Below are 26,196 nucleotides of genomic sequence, written 5' to 3' on the forward strand. Positions count from 1 at the left end.
ATGTAAAGTCACCATTGACTGTACTAGTCTTAAATTGTGAACAGAACCAGTACAAACCATCATATTGTGGAAGTACTGGAAGGGGTTAATTATATTGCCCCTGGGTCTGTTTTCAAGGGGGCACTGTCCAGTTCCCCCCTTGCCGAGTTTCTGGCTGGTGGCAGTGGTTACCACGCAAAATATTTCACCGGAATATTCTCTATGGGATTTTCCCATTGATTTTAAACGCACCACTTTTTGGTGCAATGATAAAGATACCGCTGGTTTATTTATTTAATATTAAATCAACGGTTGGGTCTTTTTGCCAGAACCCTTTTCTAAAATGGCGTTCGTGTTCGTCTCTGTAACTCTGACCAAAGTCGAGCCCTTTGTTCCACTTTTTGGCGGGCTTCTCCACAGAATCCCTCCAAATGGTGCCATTCTGTCTGGGTTCCACAGGATGGGTGGGGAGGGGAATTGGCACACTGGACTGCGTTGCCTTAGCAACTCAAGTCGCACTCTGTTCTGATTGGCCCAGTGGTGAGCCGCCCGGCTCACCACTTAGCATGTTTGAGTGACAGCTAGGCTGTTGAATGGGGGTTTTTCCACATAAAAGCAGGGCCTTTGGGACTGGAACTTCAGAAGTGGCCACAGGACCTAAGAAACCAAAGAGGGAAGAAGCTGAGCCATCTGCAACGACGACACCACCGGTGGAGCCCTGCCGCAACGAATTTACCACTTTCCCCAACGACAAGAGAAGATCTTCTGCTGGACGAGTCTTCTTTCTCTGAGCTGGTGGGACCAACCAGTTCGCCCTTTTTGCCTTCCAAAGATGTCTCTTGGTCGAATCGCCCGTGCCAAGCACCCCGGCGGCCGGATAGCCAAGCTTCACCACTTTGACCGCGAATAAAAGGAACCTTTTATCGACGAACTCCGCGGCTGGTTTCATGCCTGTGCAGTGCAACGACCCCACGTTTCCTCCTCGACGAGATCCTCTCTTCCCCTGGTCGAAGCAACGAACTACAACCACTGACAAGAACAACTGCCTCCGCTGGAGCTTCTTTTCTCTTTAAGGTACTGTGTCCTGCCTGGCCTCCCTTTCTTCGGTTTGCCCAAGGTGACCCTTAAATCCTTGGCTTTCCAACTGGGTTGGCCCCAGACCTTCTAACTTTACCTTCTTGAATCGCCCCAAACTCTTCTGAACATTCTGCAAAGACTTTTAGTGCATTTTAAACCGTGTGATCCTGGGCACATTTCGCTTTGCTCCATTTAAAGTGGGCCTGGCCTATGAACTTTGGCTCTACAGTGTATACTGCCTTTATTCCCTTGCTGAGAACTCCTAAAAGTGTTGGGACCTGTTTTATTTCTATGCTCTGCCTTTTTCTCTCCCTTTAACCTAACCATTGGAGTGCCATCTAGGTTACGCGCTCACATCCGTTTTAACAAATCGTGGTGTTTTAACTCTGACTTGTCTAATAGTTATCAAGGGAGGTGTGTATACTTTACCTGACTGTGTTTTAACTTACTTTTGATTTAGAGTGCTAGTATATTGCTTAAAGTGTGTTTTAAATAAATAATTATTTACTTTTTATACAAAGCTCTGGCAAGTGTTTGTTTGCTCTACTGTGTTTTTGGCCCTATTGTGTATAAATAATAATAATTAGTATACTCTATATACTGCCCTACTCTTCTTGAGAGAAGTCTGACAGCTCAGCCACAGCTACCAGGTAAATCTGGGTGGTACAGACTGCTACCAATTGGGTTTACTGCTTACTCCTGTAGTCTTAATCTTTTTGCAGTGTTCCCTAAGGGAACTGCACAGGATTCTGCCTAACAGCCGCCGATATCCTGCAAAATATATCCTGGTTCCTGGTACAGGAGGAGGCATTCCTCCGAAGCATACAATCCCAAGGACACCAGCTCTAGGCCGCTGCATTCCTGGGCAAAATCGGACCAGAGGGATCGTTGGGCCGTCCCGACGACGGGATGTTTTGCTGGGTGCTGCCATCTTGGACCTGCGGTGTTTCGGCACGTGGACGACCGCCCCCGGCCTCCGCCCTGCCGGTTATCATGGGCAGTGGCACCGTCGTGGAGGCCATCGGAGGGAGTACATCAGCAGCAGTGGGGTGGGCCTGGGCAACGGGCCGAACCCTGCCTCGGAGGACAATAGGGGAGCCAGGGTTACACCAAGGGGCCAGCGTTAAGCAAGATACCACTAAGTGGGTCACTAGCAGTGCGCACATGGGACGTCCAAACTGGAAGAATTCAGCCCAAATCTGGGACTGCCTCGCTGGACACTGAATCGAGGTGCTGCATCAACACCCACCCAGCCAGGAAGACCTCCCAAGCAGGCATAAAGGCAGATGAGCCCGGCGCAGCTATACGTAGTGGGAGTTGTGCGGGGGAACATTGGCTGGAGGCACAGCAACAGAATAGGGCTCAGAGGGTGTAGGAGGGGCGCCCCTGTGAGCACAGGAGCAATTGAAACCTCTGGGGAAGACAGACCCTGAACAGGGCCCTGGTGGGACTGGCCAATGGATGCAATCTGCACTGATAAGAAGGCAAGGCAACTGACAAGCGGGGGGACCAGTCAGACAAGTGGACTTACCCCGAGGGAGGAACATAGTTTCCCGCCACTGCTGCTGAGTGACACAAACATATACTGCTGGTGTTAGCCACCCTGGTTGATCGACATTGGTAAGGAAAAGGGTAGGAAATCTGGGCAACAGACCAAAATCGACCAATTCCAGGTGGGGGCCACCCACCCACCCACAGTTTTAACACAAGAAGCAGGGAGTGTGGAGGAGGAAATGGGGACCCCCAGCTTTTCCTCCGCAGTGTCATGAAGGCCATAAGGGACTCTGCCACTGCAATTGAAATTAAAGTGGACGGCCTTGCAGCAGAGGTGTCCTTCTTGCGCCAGGACCTACGGAACCTTGCAACAAGGGTAGGAGAAGTCGAACAGTGTGTCCCTGACACCGAAGATGCAATTAAGAGGCTGTAGAAACAGCTAATGTCGTAACAACCTCTGCATTATTGGTGTGCCCGAGAAGGAGGAGGGCCCCAGCATGGAGCTCCCAGAGGACTGGCTGGCGGACCTCTTGCACCAAAGAGACTTTCTAAATTCTTCTCCGTGGAGCGGGTGCACAGAATCCCAACAGGCCGGCCCACCCCAGGGGCACCCCCACGCTCGATAATAGCAAGGCTACTGAACTATTGAGACAGGGATGCCTTATTGTAAATGACAAGGGCCCCATCACCTACAACGGTCATCGGGTGGGCTTTTTCTCAGACTACACCAGGGAAGTTCAGAAGGCATGGCAATCATACGACTCAAAGCGAAAGCTGCATTCGTTGGGCATTAAATATGCCCTCTTCTTCCCGGCCCAACTCAAGGTGCAGCCCAGTGGGTCCAATCATCTCTTCTATAACCCAAAGAGGCATGGGCTTGGCTTGAGACTCAGGTTTTATCGGGACCAGGAACCCAACTGACAAACAGGATGCTGCGATGTGAACCAGTCCAATCAGATTCTGGAGCAACCGGCACAGACAGGCACGGTCCGAAAAAGGGAGCAGCGGCTGACGATGCAGTCATGAGAGAAATGGCTGAGGATTGAATGACAGTGCAATAAGGTAGCGGGCCAAATCGGCCACAGAACTGGAGGGCGCGCCTAGGTGACTGTTTTAGCGGCCTCCCGGCAGATGTTTTTTAATGTTTTTTGCACCCGTTTGTGCGATTTTGGGTGACAGGTGCTTCATGTTGTGGGGATGGTGGGAAGCGGGTGCAGGGGGGAGTACGAGGTGGGATACAGGGGGACACTCACGGTGAGTCTGGCAGGTTATTGTTCTGGGGGTGGGGGTGGGGTGTGTTCTGCAAGGAGCTTTTGGGTGGCGGTTAGGTGCCGACGGGCTTGGTTGTTCGGAAAGGGAATGTGGATGAGAGGGCAGGCATGGAACGGGGCGGGGAGGAGACCTCCGATCTGGCATGCCCTACTGGTTTTCTGGCAGGATGATGGCTGAGGGTAAAGTCTCCTTGTTGAAGTGGAATGTTAATGGGATGGTTCCAGCATCAAACGTCGACTGGTACTTCAGTTTTTGAACAGACACATCCCAGACATAGTGCTCCTGACTGAGACACACCTGGTGGGGAGTGAGTGCAAAATGTTTAAGAGGACGAACTATCCCAAGGCATATCATGCGGGCCTCTCAAGGGGAGCGAGAGGGGTGCTGATGCTAATTCACAAGAGGATTCCCTTCCACCTTACAGAAGTCAGATCAGATCCCTGGGGTAGATGCGCATTAACTAATGGGGAGCTGTGGGGGGCCGCATGGGGGGTGGTGAACGTATATGCCAGCCCTCACTGACGCTTGAATTGTTGAATGACCTCCATCCCCAACTACTCCTACTCCTAGACACAGCATGCACGTTGGTGATCGGGGGGATTGGGGGGGGGATTTTAATTAAGTCATGGACCGGAGGGCAGACCGCACACACCTGGGAAATAGGAAGCCAACCATCATCACTAAACTACGATCATTCACCAGAGCATTGGGCCTGGTGGATGCGTGGCGACTGTTGCACGAGTCAGAGATGGGGAATTCCTTTTTCTCAAATGCACATAAGCTCTATGCCACGCATTGATTACTTCTTTCTCCCCCCTGCGGGGTCACCCATAGGCTTATCTCAGCTAAATATCTGGCCAAAGGGATCTCAGACCACTCACCACTCCTCATGGAACTGAAGAGTGGTCGGACCAGACCAGTAGCAATGTGTAGGCTAAACACATACTACCTAGGGGTCCCGGAAGTGATGGAGGGGTTGTCCCAAAAAAACACGCAATACTTCACTTAGAATCAGGGGTCTGTAGATAGCCCAGTCATACTTTGGGAAGGTTTCAAGGCAGTGCTCCGGGGGGGCAGGCGAGAGCACTGATAGCAGCCGGACGAAAAAAACAAACAGGAAGGGGCAGAAAAACAGGCTTTAAGGGCAGAGGAGGGGTTCCTTGCCTTCGGCACTCGGTCTACACGGGAGGCCCTGGCCACGGCACAGGAGGCTCTGAAGAATGTGGCTCTCAACAATGCGAGGCAGACACACTGGGCGCTACAGAGCTAAGTCGACAAGTCTTGGGGACAAGGCCGGGAAGATGCTGGAATGGCTGGAGAAGAGAGGGGGCAAAGGGACAGGTACTGGTGGTACAGGACTCTAATGGTGCTGTACTGATGGAAGACGAGGAGATTGCAGGCGCATTTGCATCCTTCTACAAGGAGCAGTACAGCACCCCAAGGGACCAAACCGGGCCAACGTGCCGAGGTTTCATTGGCCCCATGGAACGACCTTGTCTAACGGCGCAACAGAGGGTGGGGTTAGATGCGGACATAACGGTAGAGGAGGTAGCGGCAGCACTCATGCAACTACAATCAGGTAGGGCGCTGGGACCTAACGGCTTCCCAGTCGAGATCTGGAAGCCTCAGAGACAAAGTCACAGGACCGCTGCACCGTCTTTTTCAGCAATTTACCTCATATAGGCCGATATCGCTGATAAACAGCAAAGCCAAAGTGTTGGCGCAGGTGCTGGCAAATCGCCTCCTGGGAGTCAGACTCTTTAGTACACCTGGACCAGTGCAGGTTTATGCCCACTAAATCCAAGCAAATTAACATCCGCCGAGTGCAACTGTCGATCCACCAGATGTCACAGCTACAAACACCAGTAGCGCTCCTGGCAATTGACTTAGAGAAAGCTTTTGACTCAGTAAGATGGAAGGCACTCTGGGAATTATGGGACACATAGGGTTCGGGGAGGATTTTCTCCGGTGGGAGCGCCTGTTGTATGTATCCCCTGAAGCTTTGGTCAAGGTCAATGGGGTTCTAGCGGAGGGGTTCACCCTTGAGCGAGGAACGAGGCAGGGGTGCCCCCTACACCCCCTGCAGCTCATTTTAGCCATTGAACCACTGGCGATTGAGCTCTGGAATGACACGGTCTGGGTGGGCTTCCGATGGCCCTGGGGAGGAGAGGACTGGGTTTCATTATACGTCGATGAGCTTCTGGTATACATGGGCGAACCAGCGACCTCCTGTCCAGTGGTGATCAAGACACTGGGGGAATATCAGGCCAACTGGGGGCTCAGGGTGAGCCAGCCGAAGTCAGTATTTGTCCCGTTGGTCGGGGGAGGAAGGGGCTGGGGCTATCCCTTCGGGCTGCCGCTTCCCAGTCTTGATCTCAGGATTCAAGTACTTGGGCATACATCTGGGTCCGAATCCAGAGGAGTACCTTCGGCTCAATCGCATCCCGCTAATGGACCGGTTCTCGTCAGATGTGGCGCACAGGCAAATTCTCCCGTTGTCGCCGCTGGGTAAAGCTGCACTTCTCAAAATGTTAGCTCTCCCCAGATTCCTATATGTGCTACAGAACGCTCCCAGGACGATTCCTAGATCTACTTTTGGTATGATGGAGAACTCCTTAAGGGGGCTACTGTGGGGAGGGAAGCAACCATTTATCGCTCTCAGGACGCTCCAGCGCTCGGTGTGGGACAGGGGTCTGGAAATTGCCTTCCTTCAACAGTATTACTGGGCGGCGCAAATTGGTATGGTGAATGACTGGCAGCATGGGGACCCAGGGCTATCACACGTGGGGATGGAGCGGGGATGGATGGGGGGAGACCGCTTGAGCAGATACTGTATGGGGACGAGACCACGGGTGCGGCCCTCCCTAGGTTGGTTAAGCATACCAGGCAAGCGTGGAGTGAAGATGGGGTGGGGGGGGGCGGGGAGAGAGAGGCCCACATTGGAACAGCCTTTGTGGAACAGGAAAATGGGAAACTTCAAACAATGGGAAGAAGTGGGGTTGAGGAACCTCTGCGATGTGGTCCAAGAAGGGGCACTCGTCCCCTTCACGAAACGGCAAGACATATTTGGAGTGCCAGGGAAAGACTACAACAAATACATGCAACTAACCCATGCAATGAGGTCTCAGTTCCCTGCTCTGGGTGAGATACCCACATGTTCACCCTTAGAGGTAAATGTCCCCAAGTGCATGTCCACAAAGGTCACATCAACCCTACATCAGGTACTAATGGCCTTTGGATCTCCGGAATTGTGCCGGCTCAGAGGCAGGTGGGAAGGGGAGGCGGGGATACTAGATCTGGAAGAACGTGTCGAAGCACTTATATTCCTGAGAGAAATGTGGATGGCTGCCAGGTTACACCCGATTCAATACAAAATATTCCATAGGGTATATTACTCGCGATCATCACTGGTGCACTGGGGTGTGACAGACCAAGATAACTGTTTGAGGTGTGGGAGAAGTGGGGGTACTTTTTTCCACACCCATGGGAATGTGCACAAATACAAGTGTTTTGGGGGAAATATATTCAGAGATTGTCAGCGACAATTGGGTCGGTGATCCCCTGTGTTCCCAAACTGGCTATACTTGGTATCTGGGGGGAGGCTAGGTTCACGAGACACGAAAAGGTGTTTCTGTCCACTGCACTAGGACTGTGCAAAAAAATCATTGCAAAAATGTGGGGGTCTGCGGATCACCCACGACTCAGCCAATGGACTGCTGAAATGGACAGATGCATGTCTCTCGAACAGCGTATCTACAATGCCAGAGGTTGTCAACAGAAATTTCAAAAGGTGTGGGGCACGCATTGGCTGGGGAGGTTGACTGACTGGTGTGAGTTGGGAGGCGTGACCCACCGTAGGTTAACCGCCCTGGACAATGCGTGTAATGGCTACTTTTACAATGTTGCATATGATTCCCATGATGGATGAGCGCTGGTCATTACCCACGGTGTGCGGTGCTCATTTATCGACCTCGCAAGAATGAAAGGCGGAGTTTGGCCCTGTCAGGATTCGAACCTGCCTGGGCAAGCTCTGCACGGATGTCAAAGCGAGCGCTCTACTCGCTGTGTTATCTGACCGGCATTGATGAACCAATGCCGACACCGCCAAGTGTTTTGTTTGTTGTAATGTTCCCTAAAAGTAATAAAAAGAGTTATAAAAAAAAAAGAGAAAAGCGAAAGATGAAAATTCAAACAAACTGATGAAATGACAGCCTGGGGAGGAAAGGTTAGGAATCTAGAACATCAAGAAGATAAACACGAGAGAAACCATTTAGAGGAGGAATTGGATGTGAGAGGCTCACAAGAGAAAATAAAACTAAGCAAGAGCTCATGAGAACAGTGAAAAATGCATCACAATAAATCATTTGGGAGAGATAGTGAGAAGAAAAAGGCAACTGGAAATGATTAAAGGAGAGAGAGAGGACTGAGCAGAAAGGAAGGACAGTGGGAAAATAAGAATGATGGAGAACCAACCTGCATAGGAGAAAAACAGAAGCAGAGAAAAAAACACAACTATGAGAACAGGGACAAAGAAGAATAGGAGGAAGTTAAGAACAGAAGGCTGTCAAGGAATAGTGAGTCATGTTTATTTAAGCTGAAATGTGGTCATAACACCATACATACCTCTCGTGAAAAGTGGTAAATGTGCATTAATTGTAAGTACATTAACCTGGTAATGATGAAGAACGATGCTGCAGGGGTTTTTGCCGAGATATAACTGAGAAGCAATGGTTAGCAATGACCAGGAGAGTACTAAACTGGTTGCTGGAATTCCGGTAGTTTTAGATGTAAACGTCTAGATTAATTGTCCTATGGTTGCAAACACAGGGAGGATGGCCAGGGCAGCACCAAATAGTATGGTTCCATGCAGTGGCCCTGAAAACATGAAAAGTTAGATTCACCCTTGCTTGAATCTTTCATCAGGAGACAGAACTCATCACAGACTTTCTTACCACTTCTTCCTCGTCGTCTTCATCCAGTTTAAGAATTGGTGTGGGTTTTAGTGGTTTAGGCGTTGCAGTTTTAAACAAATCATCTTCATCGCTGTCTTCATCCCCAATAAAACTAAAACAAAATATAAATTAGATCAATGAGAAATTCTGGGAACAACTTGACAAACAAGAAAGATCACCTCACCAGATTAATGGACTCTTCTTAAACATGTAACCTCAGGGCCAGGGGTAAACTGAGGAAAAAGTATCAAATCTATTTTCATTCACTTTGCTCTAAAAGAATATGTGCTTGGGAGAGGGGAGTGATCTTTCTCGCGTTCTTATTTTAAGATTGATCTGAAAAAAATGTCAGTATTTCCCTTTGATTTTCCAATTATTTGTGGCATCGGGAATTCAAATCTACCTAGAGACCAGTAGTATAATGTGTCTTATTCACCATTTGGGCCACCCCACATCCATGCAACCATCTGCCCTCTCTTTCCTTCTCTTCCACCAACCATTAACAATCCAATTCTTCCATTCATCATCAACTCATCCATGAAGCCATCACTTCCTTCAGCCATAGAACCCTCAACTCCATAGATTTTCATTACCCTTCCTTGTGACATCCATCTCTCGTTGCTGCCCCTTTCGCATTCCCTTTTCGCATTCCATCCCTCCCTCCTGCATTCCCTTCCTTCAACCATTTCACCAGCTTTCCTTCCCGATTTCGTTGGTTCTTTAATCTCTTTAAATCCTTTTGGGCTACCCTGATTTCTCCACTCATCCCTCACTATATTTACCTTGCCTTTCCCTCAATTCCTTTAGCTGTCATCTTTCCATCCAGTTTCCTCTTCTTTCTTATCGCCTCCTCCTTTATACGTCCACTGGTATGCATCTGCTTGTGCAACGTTTCTAGTCAATATGTTTATATTTCCTCCTCCAGCTTGGTCAGCGCTTCTTCATGTGACTGTTTTGGTTCTTCTCCCTGTGTTACCCTTCTGTACTTCTTTTCCAGTCAGTGCCACCTTTATCATGTGTCCATCCATCCTGGCTCAGTAAACCATCTGATCATTCACTCACTGTCTAGCTGCCAGCCCATTTCCCAAAGTTTCCTCTGTACCTCTTTGCCTGCTTTTAAACTTTTAACTGATAAATTACTTACTGATGCTAGTATTCTAAATCTCTACCCCTATTAAATAGAATCTCCTTTCTTTAATAATCTTTCCACTGAACGCCCCCTTCCGCCGTGTTTCAATAAAGCTGGCGCAAACCAAACTACAGTTATATTTCAAGGGCTGTAGTCCAATTAAACGCTCAAGAGTCATTTATGGACAAAACCTATTTTAAGCAGGTTGCAGGATTGGATTGTAGCAAATAAATATGAGACATCCAACGGCACATCCACTAACAAGCATAACTTCTCAACCAACTTATTCAGAACACTCGAATTCCACTATTAGCCACATTCTGCAGAAGGCAAAGTTACTTACCTGTAACTCTTGTTCTCCAGTATGGGTCTTGCATATTTCCACATGCTCATGAATATTCACCGTCAGGCTGGGAATCCTTGGTAAAAAGAAAGCAGTTTAGCTTTAAACAACTTAAACTGCTTGTCTCCTGTATAGCCTATCAGTGTCCTTTGGGTCATACTGCCCCTAGCCAATGACACTCATCCTCCTAAGCTCCACCCATGGTGACCATCTTTCGATTTGGTAGTGCACCTTAAGTAGCATTATAAACCAAGAAGAGCTAGAGAGGAAAGGAGGTTACAAGTAAGTAACTTGTTCTTTTTCCAGCATGGGGTCTTGCATGTATTCACATGCTCGTGAATACGATTAGACGGCATTAGGTCAAAAGACATTTGAACCAAAAAAGATCGATTTAGAAAGACTGCATTGTGACCGCAAAGAGCGGTCTTTCTAAATTGAACTGTCATGCCCCTTCCGCACACCAGTGCGTGCAGAGCTGACAGGCTATGTGAGCCCCAGTGGAGTAGTCGCAGGAGTCAGGTGTGTGGGAGGTGAGTTTTTGTATGTGTGTATGCATGTGTGTTTATATGTGTCTGAGTGCCTATGTGTGGGGAGGATGAGTGTGTTGAGGCGGGAAGGGGTTTGTGGGTGGGGAAATGGGGAGTTTGGAAGGGTTAAACTCCCCCCACCCCCCTGAGTAAAGAGGGAATCAGCACGAGAGGGTGGGGGTAAGGAAGGAGGGCGGGCCATGTGGTATATTTCTGCTTTGTAGAGCCAACACAAAAACAGCAAAAAAATAATCTTTCTCTTGCGTTTGTGCTTTAAAAAGCAGAAATATGACATAGAACCGATTATACAGCAGTACATATACACAACCACGGGAGGTGGCATGGCTCATAGTAGTTATACACGTACCCCCTGAAACAGACTACCCTCAAACAACCAGGCTGCATAGCACTGCTTGGCCGACCTTGGACTTCTCCCTGGAATTCCTGACGACACAGTAGAATTTCACAAAGGTGTGGGTAGACCTCCACATAGCAGCCCTGCAGATGTTGAGCAGGGGAACACCACAGAGAAACGCTGTTGTTGCAGCGATGGCTCTGGTGGAGTGGGCTCTAGGCTGGCCTGGAAATGGTCTGTTGTCCAGATGATGCCAATGCATGATGCAGCCGGAGAGCAACCTGGAGATGGCAGCCTTAGACAGTGCCTTCCCATGCCGCACAGGCCCAGAATTGTTGAACAGCTGAGATGCATTCCGAAAGCCTTTTGTCCGTGCCATATAGAACTTAAGGGCATGAGCAAAGTCAAGTGAATGCAACACCCTTTCAGTAGGCGAAGAAGGGGTCGCAAAGAAAACTGGTAGAACCAAAGGCTCACTGAGATGAAAGCCTGAAGGCACCTTTGGCATGAAGGAAGGATGTGTCAGTAGAACCACTTTAGGTGCATGGAAGGACAAATACAGAGGTTTACAGGAGTGGGCCTGTATCTCCCTGACCCGCTTTGTCGAGGTGACAGCCACCAGGACAGCAGTTTTCTACAACAGAAACCTCAAAGGGGCACAATACATTGATTCAAACGGAGACCCCATGGGCTTGGACAGTATCACATTCAGCGCCCAAGCTGGGGCAGGTACTTTAACCGATGGGAATGTCCTGAAGAGACCCTTGAGGAACTCCTTAAAGAGCCTGTGCGACAATAGGAAGCGCTTGCCTGGAGCCTCTGTGTACCGGGATATGGCGGCCTGATAGACCTGGATAGAAGCATGGGCAAACGTAGTTTTGGCCAGTGAGAGCAGGTACGGTAGGAGCTGTGAGGCAGTCACGTGGAGCAGCGCAATTTAAGCACTTCCTCTGGTCCACGTGGAAATTGCAGACCTCGTCGTCCAAGCACAGATCGTCTAAGAACAGATCTTCTAAGGACCCGTCGCTGGCTCCACTGTCATCGACTCCGTCAGCGAAGTCCACCAAAACAAGTCTTCCTTCAGCAGCCGCTGCACCAAGAGGCGTGTCAACGACAGTCACAGGTACCACGCCCAGGGTCTCTCTGCCTCCTGGACCCCTGTCCTACTACGTTCCCATCGACGACTGCACCTATTGCTGCTCTGCAGGCCCCGGTCATTGCCGCTTTCCTGAGGGGCTCTGATCTAGTGAGAGGAATCCTTAAAGTGAGTGCCCCAACCCTTCAGAGATGCATCCATGACCACTCGGGTCTGAGGCAAAGGAGGTCAGAAGGGTTACACTGCCAGGAGACTGTTGCGGTCCGCCCTCCAGGACAGGTTGACCACTGAAGCGGATACCCTAAGGAGATCCAAGAGAGTGCCAAGGTACGGAGACCACTGACGCCTCAGAAGCCATTGCAGGGATCTCATGCACAATCTGGCCTCTGGCACTAGAAAAATGAGGAGGCCATGAGACCTAGGAGGTGGAGGAAAGAAGCCGCTGGTAGAGTGGCATGGTTTACGGAACAAGTCGACCATCTGTGCCAAGGTGACTACTCTCTCCTTGGGAGGGAAGGCCTTCCCTACCTGGGTAGCTAGGACTGCTCCCATGAACTGGAGCCTCGGGACTGGCGTGAATTGGGACTTCTATAAATTTAGGGAGAAGCTCAGCTTGTGCAGCATTAGCAGGTGTCCTCTAAATGGGACAAGACCTGCATTGCAAATTTCCAGCGGATCAGCCAGTCGTCCAGATATGGAAATAGGTGGACCCCGGATCTCCTGAGGTGAGCCGCAACTACCGCCACAACCTTGAAGACCCTACGGGTGGAGGTTAGACCAAAGGAAAGCCCCTTGAACTGATAGTGCATATCCCCTGTGGTAAACCTTAGGAACTTCCTGTGCTTTCGGTGGATTGGCACATGGCAATAAGAGTCTATTGACACCAGCTAGTCCTGTAGTTCGAGACCTGTTAGGGTTGGCTCTTATGCTAGCATGTGTGCTGTGCCAGGATTGATGTCACCATCAGAATGTAGGCTGTGAGTGTGGAGTGTGAGGTTAGAATGTTTGGAGTTGAATTGGTTCTAACCCAGGCAGTTGCAATAAGTGAGCCTGGGTGGTGGGAGCCAGTGGGCTATTGTCCCTGATCCTCTTGATATCCCAATGACTTGATGACATCTGATCCTGTAACTAAGAAGCTAATAAAGTAACCACTAAGAGTACCTGGCCTGAGTATCCTGAGTGTCCTTGATGAGTGAACCCTATGACCAAGGGCTGGTCATAACAATTGGCGACGAGGATGGTCCAAGGTATGGTGTAGGAGGACCTTGGAGTGGACATCAGCTGGAGCAAAAAGAAGCAGGTACCTGTGTGATGTTGTGTGAGAGAGGAGAAGAGACTCTGCTGCGGGGGGTGCAGGCAAGAGGACTAAAGAGACTGTTTGGAGAGAGGGAGAGTCCACTCCCCCCAATGGACTCTTAAGCGGCCACCACCCAGGGCTGTTGGAGACAGGCTCTCAGGACTGTTGCAGGCAGCCACCCAGGGCTGTTTGAGTCAGCCATCCAGGGCTGAATGAGGCAGCTTGTCCCTAGCACATTATGGGACATGTGAGGTCTGCCGGTGCCCAGGCAGTAGGAGACTTTGCCACTAATGGGCAAACCCTGTGACGTGAGCGTCCGGTCAGAGCATTTGGAGTAATGGGCAGAAGCTGATGTGACAGGAGTGTCTGTCCAGGGAGGAACGTAGGCTCTCTGAAGAGTGGAGAGTGTGAAATTCCTGAGCTGCTGCGCTGTGTTTGCCCAATATTGATCGAAATGGTTACAGGATTATGTTTGAAGACTGCGCGCAAGGAAACTGATTGGGTCAGAGCGTACATGTGTACATTGCTTCTATGGATATAGTGCAGTAGATGCAGCCTGGTGCTGACGGTTGGCCAGGAGAGTTCCTGCATGAGCGGCGGTCAGCGGGAGATTGGCGGCGTCATAACCGCGGCTGTGGGTGATGGCGATCAGTGTAGAACCTTGTGTTACCTTCGTTTGCGCTTGGAATGGTGCCGTGATACGTGATCCTGAAGTTGACGATACGCTGTGTGTAGAGGCTCTCAGATGCAAGTTAGAGGAAAGAACCTAAAGAACGTGACCACTCAGCGATGTTTCCCAGGAAGTCTATGTGAAAGGGAAGGGCGGAAGAGCAGATCCCGAGCGATAGGGAAAGGAGCATTAACTATACGTTACAAGTCGGAGCGATGTGCACTGTGTTCAGCGCTGGGTTTTGTGAGACAATCGGACAATCGTGTCATTCGGGTAGTAAGTTTGGAGCTGGTGACAATGAGGAACGTCATCGCGGTACAGCGTGTAGTCGAGACAGTTGGTCTACACACGGAATGCTGAGCAAAGGGGCAATGGAGAACACATTATGCTGGTATCATTGCAGTGTGTTTGCATATGCATGTTTAGCCTAGTCTGTGCATCTTGTAACAAGTTTTTTACTTGCAGTGTGTTTGTTTAAGAAGTCTGACGCAACTGTGTTTTTAATGCATGCCGATCTAATTTGAGGTTTATGTAATACGGAGAATTTTAATCTTTTGGGTTGGTGATAAGGGTGACTGTAATGGGAGAAGTTTTACTGCTGGCATATTGTAAGTGCGTATTTTCTGATGCGGTTGTGGCTTCAACGTGGTTATTTTAGATCTGACATCGAGCGATTTGCATGTTAGAATAATCAATTTGAGGCATTCTAGATTTTAAAGTTGGCCTTTTCACAGGCAACATGGACTAGTAAGTTTGTGTTAAAAGTCGTTTTGTTTCTTGAGTCTTTGGCATGTTTTGCTTGTGTGTGCGTAAATGGTTGATGCATGATCAGGGTGATGGTGTCCTTATTATGTTTAGCATAATGGTTTGAGGTATTTTCAGCTTTTAGAGTTGCCCGTGTTTGGCGACATGGACTTTTAGGAATGTGAACTGAAATTTACAACGTAGTAATGTATTTGTCAATGCAATGCTTAGAATAACCAGTTTTGAGGCATTGTAGGTTATGTTTTGTTTGTGAGTGTATGGATGTGCATCCCTTGATGACTGCTAGAGCGACTGCAGCGCTGCTTTGCAGTTAACATTCTTTGTGGGGGTTGTGTGTATCTTGTGTATCTTGTGTCTGATATATGTTTTGCAGTAGTATGTGAGTGTTTTGGGTCAGTTTAGTGCATGACAAGGAATGGTTAAGGATCTCTGCAGAGTTGGTGGTGTTGTGTCTGTGTGCCCTGCGAGGTCAGATACGAATATACTACTGGCCGGCTAGTATGGAAACTTGTTGGGAGTTTTGATGGGTGTTGGTTAGTGACTCTGCAGGGTCCAGAGGTATCGAGTAGGAGACTAGTACCAGAAGCTTTGCAAAGCTTTGATGTTGTGGTGATTTGTGGCTCTGCGGAGTTCACCTGAAGCTGTGTGAAGCTTTGATGTTGTTTTGGGTTGTGGCTCTGCGGAGCCCAGAGGCTTCTAGCAGGGGACTGGTGCCTGAAGCTGTGTGAAGCTTTGATGTTGTTTTGAGTTGTGGCTCTGCGGAGCCCAGAGGCTTCTAGCAGGGGACTGGTGCCTGAAGCTGTGTGAAGCTTTAATGTTGTTTTTGGTGACCTTATAGAGTTGTTAGGGTCCAGGGATTTCGGTTGAAATTCTGAAGATGCTGGTGACATTGCATCTTGTGTTTTCTCTTCTTGAACTTTTAGGTGATTTCTGGAATTGTTCTCGAGTTTCCTCTTGATGAATTTCAGAAGCCTGGCAACGTTTCATCTGCAGCGGTGTTCGCTTTGGGTTGTTTGGAATTGTTTAGAAGGGCTCAAGTGTCTGGCCAACATTTGCAGCTAGGGCTTTTGGTGGTTGTTTTAGTGACAGCTTGTTGCCTCTATTTATTGGTGTGATTGGGTGAGTGATGGGTGACCTGGTGTGTCTTTGTTTGCTTGCACTTCTGAGTGGATTTAACAGTGGTATGAGTTGAGACTGTGGTTCCTTGTTGACCTGGGTATATTGTTGGGTTGTTAGTGTCTTGTGTTGTTACGATAGTACCTGGTTTTTTCCCGGCTTTGGGAGTTAGTGCTCGGAAGTGGCAGTCCGAGGTTCCTTTGTGGTAGGTGGGAACAGAAGGTGATTTGTGTGGTTTGGTAGTGTTTTGTTATGTTTGCTCAAGGTGGGCGGTCAGTGCTCAAAAGTGGCAGTTCGAGGTTCATTTGTGGCAGGGGGGAACAGAAGGTGAATTGTGATGTTTTGATTGGTTAGGAGTGTTAGTTGTGGCGGCTGTGTCCGTCGTAGGATGTCAGTTACGCCTGTTGGCACAATTACCTGGGTGCTAGTGAAACATGGTTGGAAGTGAGGAATGTTCTGATATTTGAAAGTGTTTGGTAGTGGGTTTGTCTTTATGCAAGAGGAGGAGGTGTTGGGGTTGCCTCCTCCAGGTGAGCTTGAGGTGTGTTTGTTTGTTGTAGGAAAGGAGGTGTTAGGGTTGGCTCTTATGCTTGCATGTGTGCCAGGATTGATGTCACCATCAGAATGTAGGCTGTGAGTGTGGAGTGTGAGGTTAGAATGTTTGGAGTTGAAGTGGTTCTAACCCAGGCAGTTACAATATGTGAGCCTGGGTGGTGGGAGCCAGTGGGCTATTGTCCCTGATCCTCTTGATATCTCAATGACTTGATGACATCTGATCCTGTAACTAAGAAGCTAATAAAGTAACCACTAAGAGTACCTGGCCTGAGTATCCTGAGTGTCCTTGATGAGGGAACCCTATGACCAAGGGTTGGTCATAACAAGAGCGAGCGTGGAGAATCTCTCTCAACGTCACCATCCTGAAATGTGTCTTTCCCTCAAGAACTTGTTCAAGTCCCTGAGGTCCAAAAAGGGACGGAGACCTCCTCCCTTCTTTTTTAAAATGTTTTAATTTTTTTTTTACTTGTTTATTTTTGAACCAGCGCACAGATGAAGCAATACAAGCAAATGAAAGACATAGCATAAACTCATTTCAGGAAGATGTGACTGAGCAAGCAGAGTTCAATTCAGTAGAGCCCATTCCCGCCCCTTCTCCCCCCTTAGCCGCCTGAGTTAGTCTTCCCCACGGTCCGACCGGGCAAGCGAGGCCGAGCTGCCGCCCGAATGAAGGGCCCACTTGGCCAGTTGAGTTTTGTGGGTCAACGCTGGAAAGTTCTGGTCGTAGTCTAGGAATGGCGCCCATAAGTTCAAAAAGCGATGTAAAAGACCTGGCTGGCTGCCATGACTTTCTCTGCGATCAAAATGTCCCAGATTTTGAGCCACCAAAAAATCATTGAGGGGGGCCTTCGGCTGTCTTCCAAGTGTGTGCCACTGTAATTCACCCGTCCAGAAGGAATTGTGTCAACAGTTTGGCCATTTTACCGTATCTAGGGTAGATCCCTCGTATTGGGGCCCCTAGTAGAATGGATTCAGGTTCCATGGGGATCGCCACCTGGGTAATGTCTTTTATCGTGGCGACGCATTGAGACCAGAAATCTTTTATAATTGGGCATGACCACCACATAAGAATGTATGATCCCGGCTGACCAAACCAGCGCCAGCATTGGGGATCCAGGGTTCGGTTAAAATGATGCAGGTGAAGGGGGGGGGGGGGTGGTAGTACCATCGCAGGAGCAGTTTATAGGCACATTCTCGATTGGTGATGCAAAAGGATGACAAGTGCGTTCGTGACCAAATGTCGACTCCCGCTTGGTCTTCCATGGGGTGTCCTAGATCTGCCTCCCACTGAGTCATATAAGGGGTCCTTGTAGTAAATATATCTTCCTGTAGTAGTTTGTAAAGCGTGGAGATTTTCTTTTGCAGCGGGAGGTCTTTTAACGTAAGTTCAAGAGGGCTGGGGGTGCAGAGTGCAGCTTGATGGGTTAAAGGGTGAGAGCACCAGTGTCTCAGTTGCAAATAGGGATACCTATCAATTTCTGATAGCTGAAAGGCTGTTTTGCATTTTTCAAAGGATCGTGGCTGGTCCACTTGAAAAAGAGTTGTTCCAGGGATTCGAGCCCCCACGCAATCCAATTTTTGAAATTCAGCGGGTGGGATCCCAGTGAGAAGGCCGGATTATGGAATATTGGGGGAGGAGGGACTCAACCGCATTAGGATGCCCTTATGTTTCAAAGCTCAATCCCATGTTTTGAGAGTATGTTTAGTAGAGGCCAGAGTCCCGGTCCAAGTCCAGCGCAGTGGGGGCGGGACATGCAGAAGGAAGCACAGGGGGAGTGGCAGGCGAGATTGCTCCACCTCCACCCATTTCGGCTGCCCAGAGGTCATAACCGATGCCCGTATGTGTGCCAGCTCTGCCGCTACCTGATATTTGCGCAAGTCAGAGACCCTCAGCCCTCCCAATCTGGCGCTCGCCATCATCACTTTCTGGGGAACCCCCGGCTTCCTACACTTCCAAATGAACCTGAGCATCTTCCTCCGTAACCGTCGAAGACAGGGTAGCGGGATCATGATGGGCAGGGAGGAACAAGCGTATAAGAACCGTGGCAGGAGATTCATTTTGCATGCGGTAATCCACCCAATGAGAGAAATCTCTTGTTTGAGCCAGCGTTCAAGATCACTCTCCAACTCTTTAAAGAGTGGGTGGAAGTTTGTGCAATAGACATCGCCAGGGCTGGCAGGGATCTGAACCCCCAGATAAGGAATAGCTTTCTCGCTCCATCGGACCGGACATAGCGTTTCCAGAGTGCCCCCGGCTCTAGACCAATCCCCAAGGCAACTGACTTCCCAAAGTTAATAGTAAAGCCTGCTACGTCCCCAAATTTGCGAATCTCAGTGATGGCTGGTATCAGCGATGAGTCAATATCAGTGATAGTTAGCATCACATCATCGGCGTAAAGTGCAATTTTGTGCTGGGAGGCGCCAGTGTGTAGGCCTTTGATCTCTGGGTCTAGCCGGATTCGCTGGCCGAAGGGCTCCATAACCTGAGCAAATAAGAAAGGGGATAGGGGGCAGCCCTGTCTGGTTCCGCTGGTTAAGGAAATCGGGTCCGATAGGGAGCCATTGACACTAAGGAGGGTCTTTGGGGACTGATAGTTTGTTAGGATGAATCTTTGGAAATTTGTACCATAGGGAAAGGCCTCCAGGGTAGGCCGCAGGAAGGCCCAGTCCACTTTATCAAAAGCTTTAGTCGAGAGCCAAGAGTGCTAACTTCTGCAAATCTTGCGTAGCAACATCTATTAGGTTGAGGGCTCTACGGATATTATTTCCAGTCGACCTATGCATTATAAAGCTTGTCTGATCCGGGTCTATAATGTCGGGTAAGATGCTCGCTAAGTGGTTCGCCAGTAGTTTTGAATAGATATTAGCATCGATATTTAATAGGGAAATAGGCCTATATGAGCGCTTGTTCCCAGGGACCTTGCCTGGTTTGAGTACGAGAACAGTGATAGATTCCTGAATGGAGAGGTGATGGATCCCATCAGGCCAAAGGAGTTGAATAGGGCTGTTAGTGGAGCTATTAGTTGGGGGCAGAATATTTTATAAAATCTTGTGGTGTATCCATCCGGGCCCGGGGCTCTGGGTTTGAGGTACCTGATGGCTAAGTCTATCTCCTCACTTGAGATCGGGGCGTCAAGGATTTCCCTGACAGTCTTTGAGTCGAGGAAGAGCAGCGCTTTGTAGGTATTCCTGTTTTTCCAAGCTTCGCAGTGATGCCGACATTACCTCGGATAGATGGGCCGCCGCCAGCCACACTTTATCTTGTTCTGTATGTTGGACCCTGCCCTGGGGGTCGCGAAGTCCCAGTATGATATTTATTTTCTTCGCCTTGGCTAGCTTTTCCACTAAGAGTTTATTGGCTTTATTATTTTTGGCATAGTAGCCCTGCTTGGATTTGGCCAACAGATGCGGTGTGTCCTCCGCATAGTGGGCCTCCAGCTTTTTCCAGGCCGCCTGCAGAGCTTGTTGGGACATCGGGGACCAGCCTTTGCGTTTGTGGTCGGCTTCGGCTCTCTGGACCTCTTTTTCAAGGTCCGTTCGGATTTGTCTTCTGCGTTTGTGGAATGCTGTTCCATGTGCAATTAGTTCTCCCCGCACCACGGCTTTCATAGCGTCCCATGTGTTAGCAGGGGAGATGTCTTCATTCAGATTTTCCTTGACAAAGTTCTTGATCGCTTTCGCTATGGAGTCTCTTAAAGGCATTTCATTAAGGATGGGATCATAGATGTTCCATCGGCGTCAGGGCAGTTTGTCGGGGTCATGAACCCAGAGCGTAAGAGTTACCGGAGCATGGTCAGACAGTACCCTTGATCCGATGGCTACATCATCAGTGAAAGCTAGAGTTTGTGGGGAAGCCTGCAGGAGATCAATCCGGGAGAAAGTTCTGTGCACATGCGAGTAGGAAGAAAAGTCAATTTGGCTCGGGTGAAGCACTCTCCACGTGTCCACTACCTCTAAGGTCAGAATAGCTGAAGAAGGCTCATAGCAAATTTAAAGTCTCTGGGGGATGAGGGGTGTGATCTGCCCTTTGAAGTCTCATCCAACAATAATTTGGCCTTCAGCAAATGGCAGAAGGACATCGCCCAGGGTCCTATACAACTCTTCCTGCCCACCATTTGGGACGTAGATCGAGACAAGGGAGTAAAGCCGTCCCAATATAAGGCATTTTACCACCACATAGCGGCCGTCCGGACACCATAGAGTCTCCAGAATCTGTGGTCTCACCCATTTTGCAAAGAGGATCGATGTACCCCCTTTCTTGGAACCGTTGGAGACCAGGAATTGAAGCGGGAAATGTCTTTTGCAAAGACGTGTGAAATCCTCTAGCATTAGGTGAGTTTCTTGTAAGAAAACCACTGCGTTTTCTCCGTCATGTAGCTGCTGCTGCATAGATTTCCTTTTGGAGGGGAAGTTCAAACCTCTAATGTTCAGCGAAGTGAACCTCAGTTTTTGATGTGGGGGAGGGATGTGTCCTGGGCCTCTGAGTGTTCTTAGAGTGGGGTTTGGGTCGAGTGTGGCTCAGCCATCCTCAGAGAGCTTAGTTATCTTAACTTCATCGTGCAGCTGGGGTTTTAACCTCAACCTCCAACGGGTGGCCGAAACTACAGAAACGAGGAAAGCCAATTTGCCTTAATCTGCATATCCCGAAGCCAACAGGGCTAAAACAAATTGTGGAAAATGTTCTTGTATACAACTCCAAGAGGGTTCTGGTGTCATTCACCTCAGAGTTAATCTTGGGCCATGTGAAGCCCACGATAACAGAATAGTAGCTTTGTGTACCTTTGTCATCTACGTGCAGGCAAGTCAATCCCTCGGACCTCTGGTGCTCGAGCAGGGGTCATCTTACGCTTCGTCCCTTCTGCACCTTTATCCAGGTTGAGCACTTCTGCTTAGGGGAGCCATTCTCAGGACCCCTCTCCTGTAGCGTCAGGTAAGGCGGCTTCACTTCCGCCGGGCGAGCTAGGGTGTAGGATTGAAGCTGCATCCTCCAGATGTGCTATCTTTCGAGGCACTCCCTTGTAGGAAAATTGAAGCGCAGTGGGGAATAGCCAACGGTACCTGATGTTTTGGTCCCGGAGGAATAGTGTTAGGGGCATCAAAGCTCTCTGTTTCTGTATGGTCACCATGGCCAAGTCTTGGTAGATTTGAAGGGGGGAAACCTTGAAATGTCAGTTCATCCTGGGAGCGTCCGATTGCCATGATGGCCTCTTTGGTTGCGTAGAAGTGCACTCGGGTGATTACATCGGGGGGGGGACCGAGTCCCCCCCCGCTGGTGGGCCGGAGTCGGTGAGTGCGATCCAGCATCAGCTGTGCTTTGTCCAGGTGAGGGAGTAGGGACTGAAAGAGGTTGCCCACATAATCTGCAAGGTTTTGATCCTGGATTGAGGAGGGGACCCCTCGGATCCGTAGGTTGTTCAGTCGGGCTCTATTTTCAAGGTCGTCTTGTTTGAATTCCAAGATCTCATTTTTGTCGTTCAAAGTCTGTATTGAGCATTGCAGTTCTAGGAGAGTAGGTGAGTGTTCCTGGGTGAGGTCCTCCACTTCCCCCAGCCTCTGTTCCACCTCCGTGACTCTCTGCTCCGTCTGCTCTATTTTAGTGGTGAGCTCCATCAAGCAAGACCTGAATTCAGCTTTGATGTCCATCATGAAAGCCTGTATGTCCCCTTTGGTCGCTAGCTGAGGTAAGCCCTCGGAAGGGGATTGAGGTGAGGATTTCGGAATTTCAGTTTTCTTCCCCTTATCAGCGGGAAGTAGCATGGTGACGATGTCAGTGTTTCTGGTGGGTTTGAGGTGCCTAGACATTGTCGGAAGGTCTTGGCGGGACACACCTGAGGTTGTTGAGGCGCAATGGATGGAGACCGCTTGAGACTCAGAGTGGAGGCGGTCGCCTCCTCCTGCACTTATGAGGCTGAAATGTGACGGGCCAGGTACGCTCGGGGAGTGTGTAGACTCCGATCCCAGATGAGGTAAAGGCTGCAGGTGCGCTTCTTTGCTGGTGAGTAAGGGAGGCCTCTAAAGAAGGGGTGCTCACGTATTAAGGCAGGAGGGGCCGTTGGGCACCGCAGGATTGAGAGAAGCAGTGCCGTTCAGTTAGGGTGTCCAGTGTCAGGGTCCTGGGACTTCGCTTAATTAGGTCGCCTTGGCACGGTGGAGGCTGCAGAATCGTTGTCCTCAAAGCGGTGGGGGGGATGGACGTGATCCTTAGTAGCGAGCTGGAGCGGGAGCAAGGGGTTGTGCCTTAGCTTGTCAGCACGATCTGGAGGGCCCCTGTCTCTTGGCTTGGATCAGTGTCTGGCTTGGGGTAGCAGGTGTAGTATGGGAGCAGAGCGGGGGCAGAGGCTCAGGTAGAATAGGGAGGCACTGGTAACGGAGCACCCACTGGTGCTGGAACTCAGATGGGTAACCCGCTCAGGGGATTACCAATGGAGACAGGGTTCCGGTGCCTCAACACCTCCGGGGAACGAGATCCGTCCCCGTCCATAGAGCGGGCGGGGGGTCCAGGGGAGCGCTGTCCGCGTTGATGTAGGGGCTGGAGCTTCCAAGATACCAGAGCATGAGAAGGGGGGTTGCTGTGAGAGGCACAAAGCCCTTCAGAGGTGGTTGCCGTGGGATATGGCCTCTCTGCTGCGTAGATTCTGCAACAATGATCGGGCTACAGCAATGGTAGCAGGGCCCGGGGAAACAAGCGGGGGATTGATCTTGGGTCACCCCGCCTCTGGGATTCGAGCTTCTTCTCTCTATGCAGAGCGAGTGGGGGCCAGGGAATTCCTATCCACGATCTGGGTGTAGCTGGATCCTTTTGTAAAGCCCCAGTAGCAGGGTGGGGGAGCCGGTATGGGAGGAGAGGACACAGAGCCCAGGGTTATTGAAAATAGCAGGCGAAATCCCAGTTATGGGGCCACGGAGGCGTTCAGCTGCAGAAGCTGGGAGGTCAGATCAGCGTCTTCAGTACAGGCTACAAGCCAAGCGTGGCACCACATGAGGACCATGTGGGCAGGGCTAGTGCTCAGCAGGTGGATCTCACGAGCCTGCTGTATGGAGCGTGTCTCCCTCGCCACGCTTCTCCCTGGTGGCCTAGTGAGGGCTCACCTCAAGATCAGGTCCGTCACACTGCCAAGCGTGGCCGAAGGGGATGGCGGTGCAGGCAGCCGTTCCTATGCAGCCCAGGCCATTCGGGAGGCAAGGTGTTAGGCAGAATCCTGTGCAGTGCCCTTAGGGACCACTACACCCAATTAAGATTACAGGTGGCAATACAAGTTTTACCTTTGGTACAAGCCTGTACTACTATGTTAAAGTGGTAGCAGTAGCAGAGCAGTCAGGCTTATTTCAAGAGTATATGAGCAGTAGGAGAGATTACACAAAGGGACCACAATTACTGTGACTCAAGCAAACACTGACTCAAGGTTTCAGGTAAAAAATTATAAGTACATTTATTTTTAAACCATTTGTTATAAACACGACACTTCTATTAATTCAAAAACCACATGTAAAATACACTACAACTAACCAATTCACTTTGTACGTTATACTTTAAGGTAAGTACCCTGTGTTTGAGCGGACCGGTGTTATGAAACAAAAGACGTTACCGGGAATACACTTGCGATCACTTTTTGACAGTAATGACAGTTCGGTCTTACTAAAGAAACGCCTATCCGCGGCAAGAAATGTTACTGGGGCAAAAACACACTTAGCACCTGAGATACCCAGAGAGAGTTGGGGGCAACAATCATAGGCGATACTTTTGTCAAGGCAGACAGAACAAGAGAACACTATTAGACAGAAGTTCAAAAGTCAATAGGCCGGAGCCAGTGTCAAGTGGACGAATGCTCCGTGAATCGTCCTCCAACTGGTCGGCTGTGAAGGGAAAATCTGCTTCGGAGGTTGGGTCGACCCCCACAGCTGCCTGTTGGCCTCTAGAAGCCCTTCTGCCCCTTCCGGAGCGTGAGAAAAACCTCTGCCCTTGCCTGGCCAGAGGGAGCTGCGCTCTCCTGCCATAAGGAGTATATCTCCTGTAAGCCCCCTGCCCTAGAGGTGAAGTTAAATGCAAGTTTGGCCGGCGGCGCAGCTAGGCTTAAGGACTAAGCAGAGATTTTGGATTCCTTAAATTTTTTCAAGAAAACGTCGGCTTTCTGGCCGAATAGAGGATCGCTCTCGAACAGCAGGTCCAGAAGCTTGACTTCGACATTATGCGAAAAACCAGAGGTTTTCAAATAGGCCTGTCTTCTTAGTGTTATGGCTGATGCCATAGATCGGCCCACACAGTCAGCGATGTCCAGACCCTTTTGCAGCGACTGTTTGGCCACCTCCTTCCCATCCTCCACTAGCTGTAGGAAGCACTTGCGCATTTCTCCTTCTGGAGAAGCAGAGTGGACGTGGAAGAAGCAGGTCTAGACGAAATAGTAGCAGCCTGCATAACAAGCCCCTCTGGGGAAGGGTGAGAGGAGAGGTACGAAGGGTCTCTTCTAGCCGGCCTGTATTTCCCGGAAATGATGGAGCAGACGGGAGGAATGCAACAAGGGTTTTGCCACATAATTGTTAAAGGATCAGCTATGGCGGGGTTTAAAGGCATATTGCGTTCTGTGGTGAGGCCTTCATCTAAAATGCCAGTAAGGTCATAACTGATGATTGCAATCTCAGGGTGTTAATAACCCTTTCTACTAAAGCCCTGAATTTAGAAGTATTATGAAAATAGGGCTGGGATTGCTGAAATTCGAGGTCTGGTGAGGTGTCCAGACTCCTGGCGTCATGGAGGCCTTGAGCCAGCTGCAAAAGCGGATTTTGGTCATCAAAATAATCAACCCCTCTTGAACCCAGGTAATTAGGGTCGACATCCCCCCCCCGAACATCGGCGTCATTACCGCCGAAGATGCCTGTCATAGTGTGTTTCAAGGAGATACACCACTATCATGGTAACAGTGGATTCCTATAGCAAAACTGCTCATTTGACTCCCCTCTCTGGTCTACCAACTCAGGGTTGTGGGGTGAATGTTTTCTCGACAACCGTCGTCGTCAAGGGTTTGTCTCTCTGCGCTGATATGGTGGATGTCGTGTCGATCGGGATCGACATGCTGTAGCGTAGACATCCTTGGATGCACAGGGTTGATCTGGCTTCCATTGAACCTATTTCGGTGTCGAAAGATTTATCTGTGCCGGTACCGGGGCATGAGAGGAGTCAGACGTGCTGAGCGCCGCTCTTGGCTCCAAAAGCCTGCTGCGTGGGAAGGCTGGGGGTTAGCTTTTTGAACATGTCAAGCATGGCGGCCCAGCCAACGGCTTACCTTTATCCGTCGACTAATCAGAGTCCCGACTGTGCCGGTGATGCCTTTTCTTCTTTCGGGATGAAGAAGAGTGGCTCCTTGAGAGGAACTGCTTCTTCTTCCGCCTAAGTTCTTTTTCAGGGGTGTGCCCCTCAGTTTCGGCCTCCGAAGACTGAACCGCTGACCACTCCAGTGATTTTGAGGGCGGTCGATACAGGGTGAGTATTGCAGCTCGATCACAAAGGGATTTGAGTTGCATTTTGGTGCACGGCGGACACCAGTCAGTCCATTGACCCGTGCTGAGACACCAGA

The 26,196-nt window shown here is 49.8% G+C and overlaps 1 protein-coding gene across 6 annotated transcripts in view; it reads right to left on the reverse strand.

Moving 5' to 3' along the window:
* Positions 1-26,196, reverse strand: part of FKBP15 (FKBP prolyl isomerase family member 15) — a 2,419,492-nt gene that overhangs the window by 42,260 nt on the left and 2,351,036 nt on the right. For all 6 annotated transcript variants that reach the window (XM_069609812.1, XM_069609811.1, XM_069609809.1 and 3 more), the window contains one exon: positions 8,775-8,886. In XM_069609812.1, coding sequence (XP_069465913.1) covers positions 8,775-8,886 — 112 coding nt within the window. The remainder of the gene's footprint in view (positions 1-8,774; positions 8,887-26,196) is intronic.

The sequence above is a fragment of the Ambystoma mexicanum genome, chromosome 8 (assembly GCF_040938575.1).
Source record: "Ambystoma mexicanum isolate Mex_15411 chromosome 8, UKY_AmexF1_1, whole genome shotgun sequence".
Taxonomy (NCBI): domain Eukaryota; kingdom Metazoa; phylum Chordata; class Amphibia; order Caudata; family Ambystomatidae; genus Ambystoma; species Ambystoma mexicanum.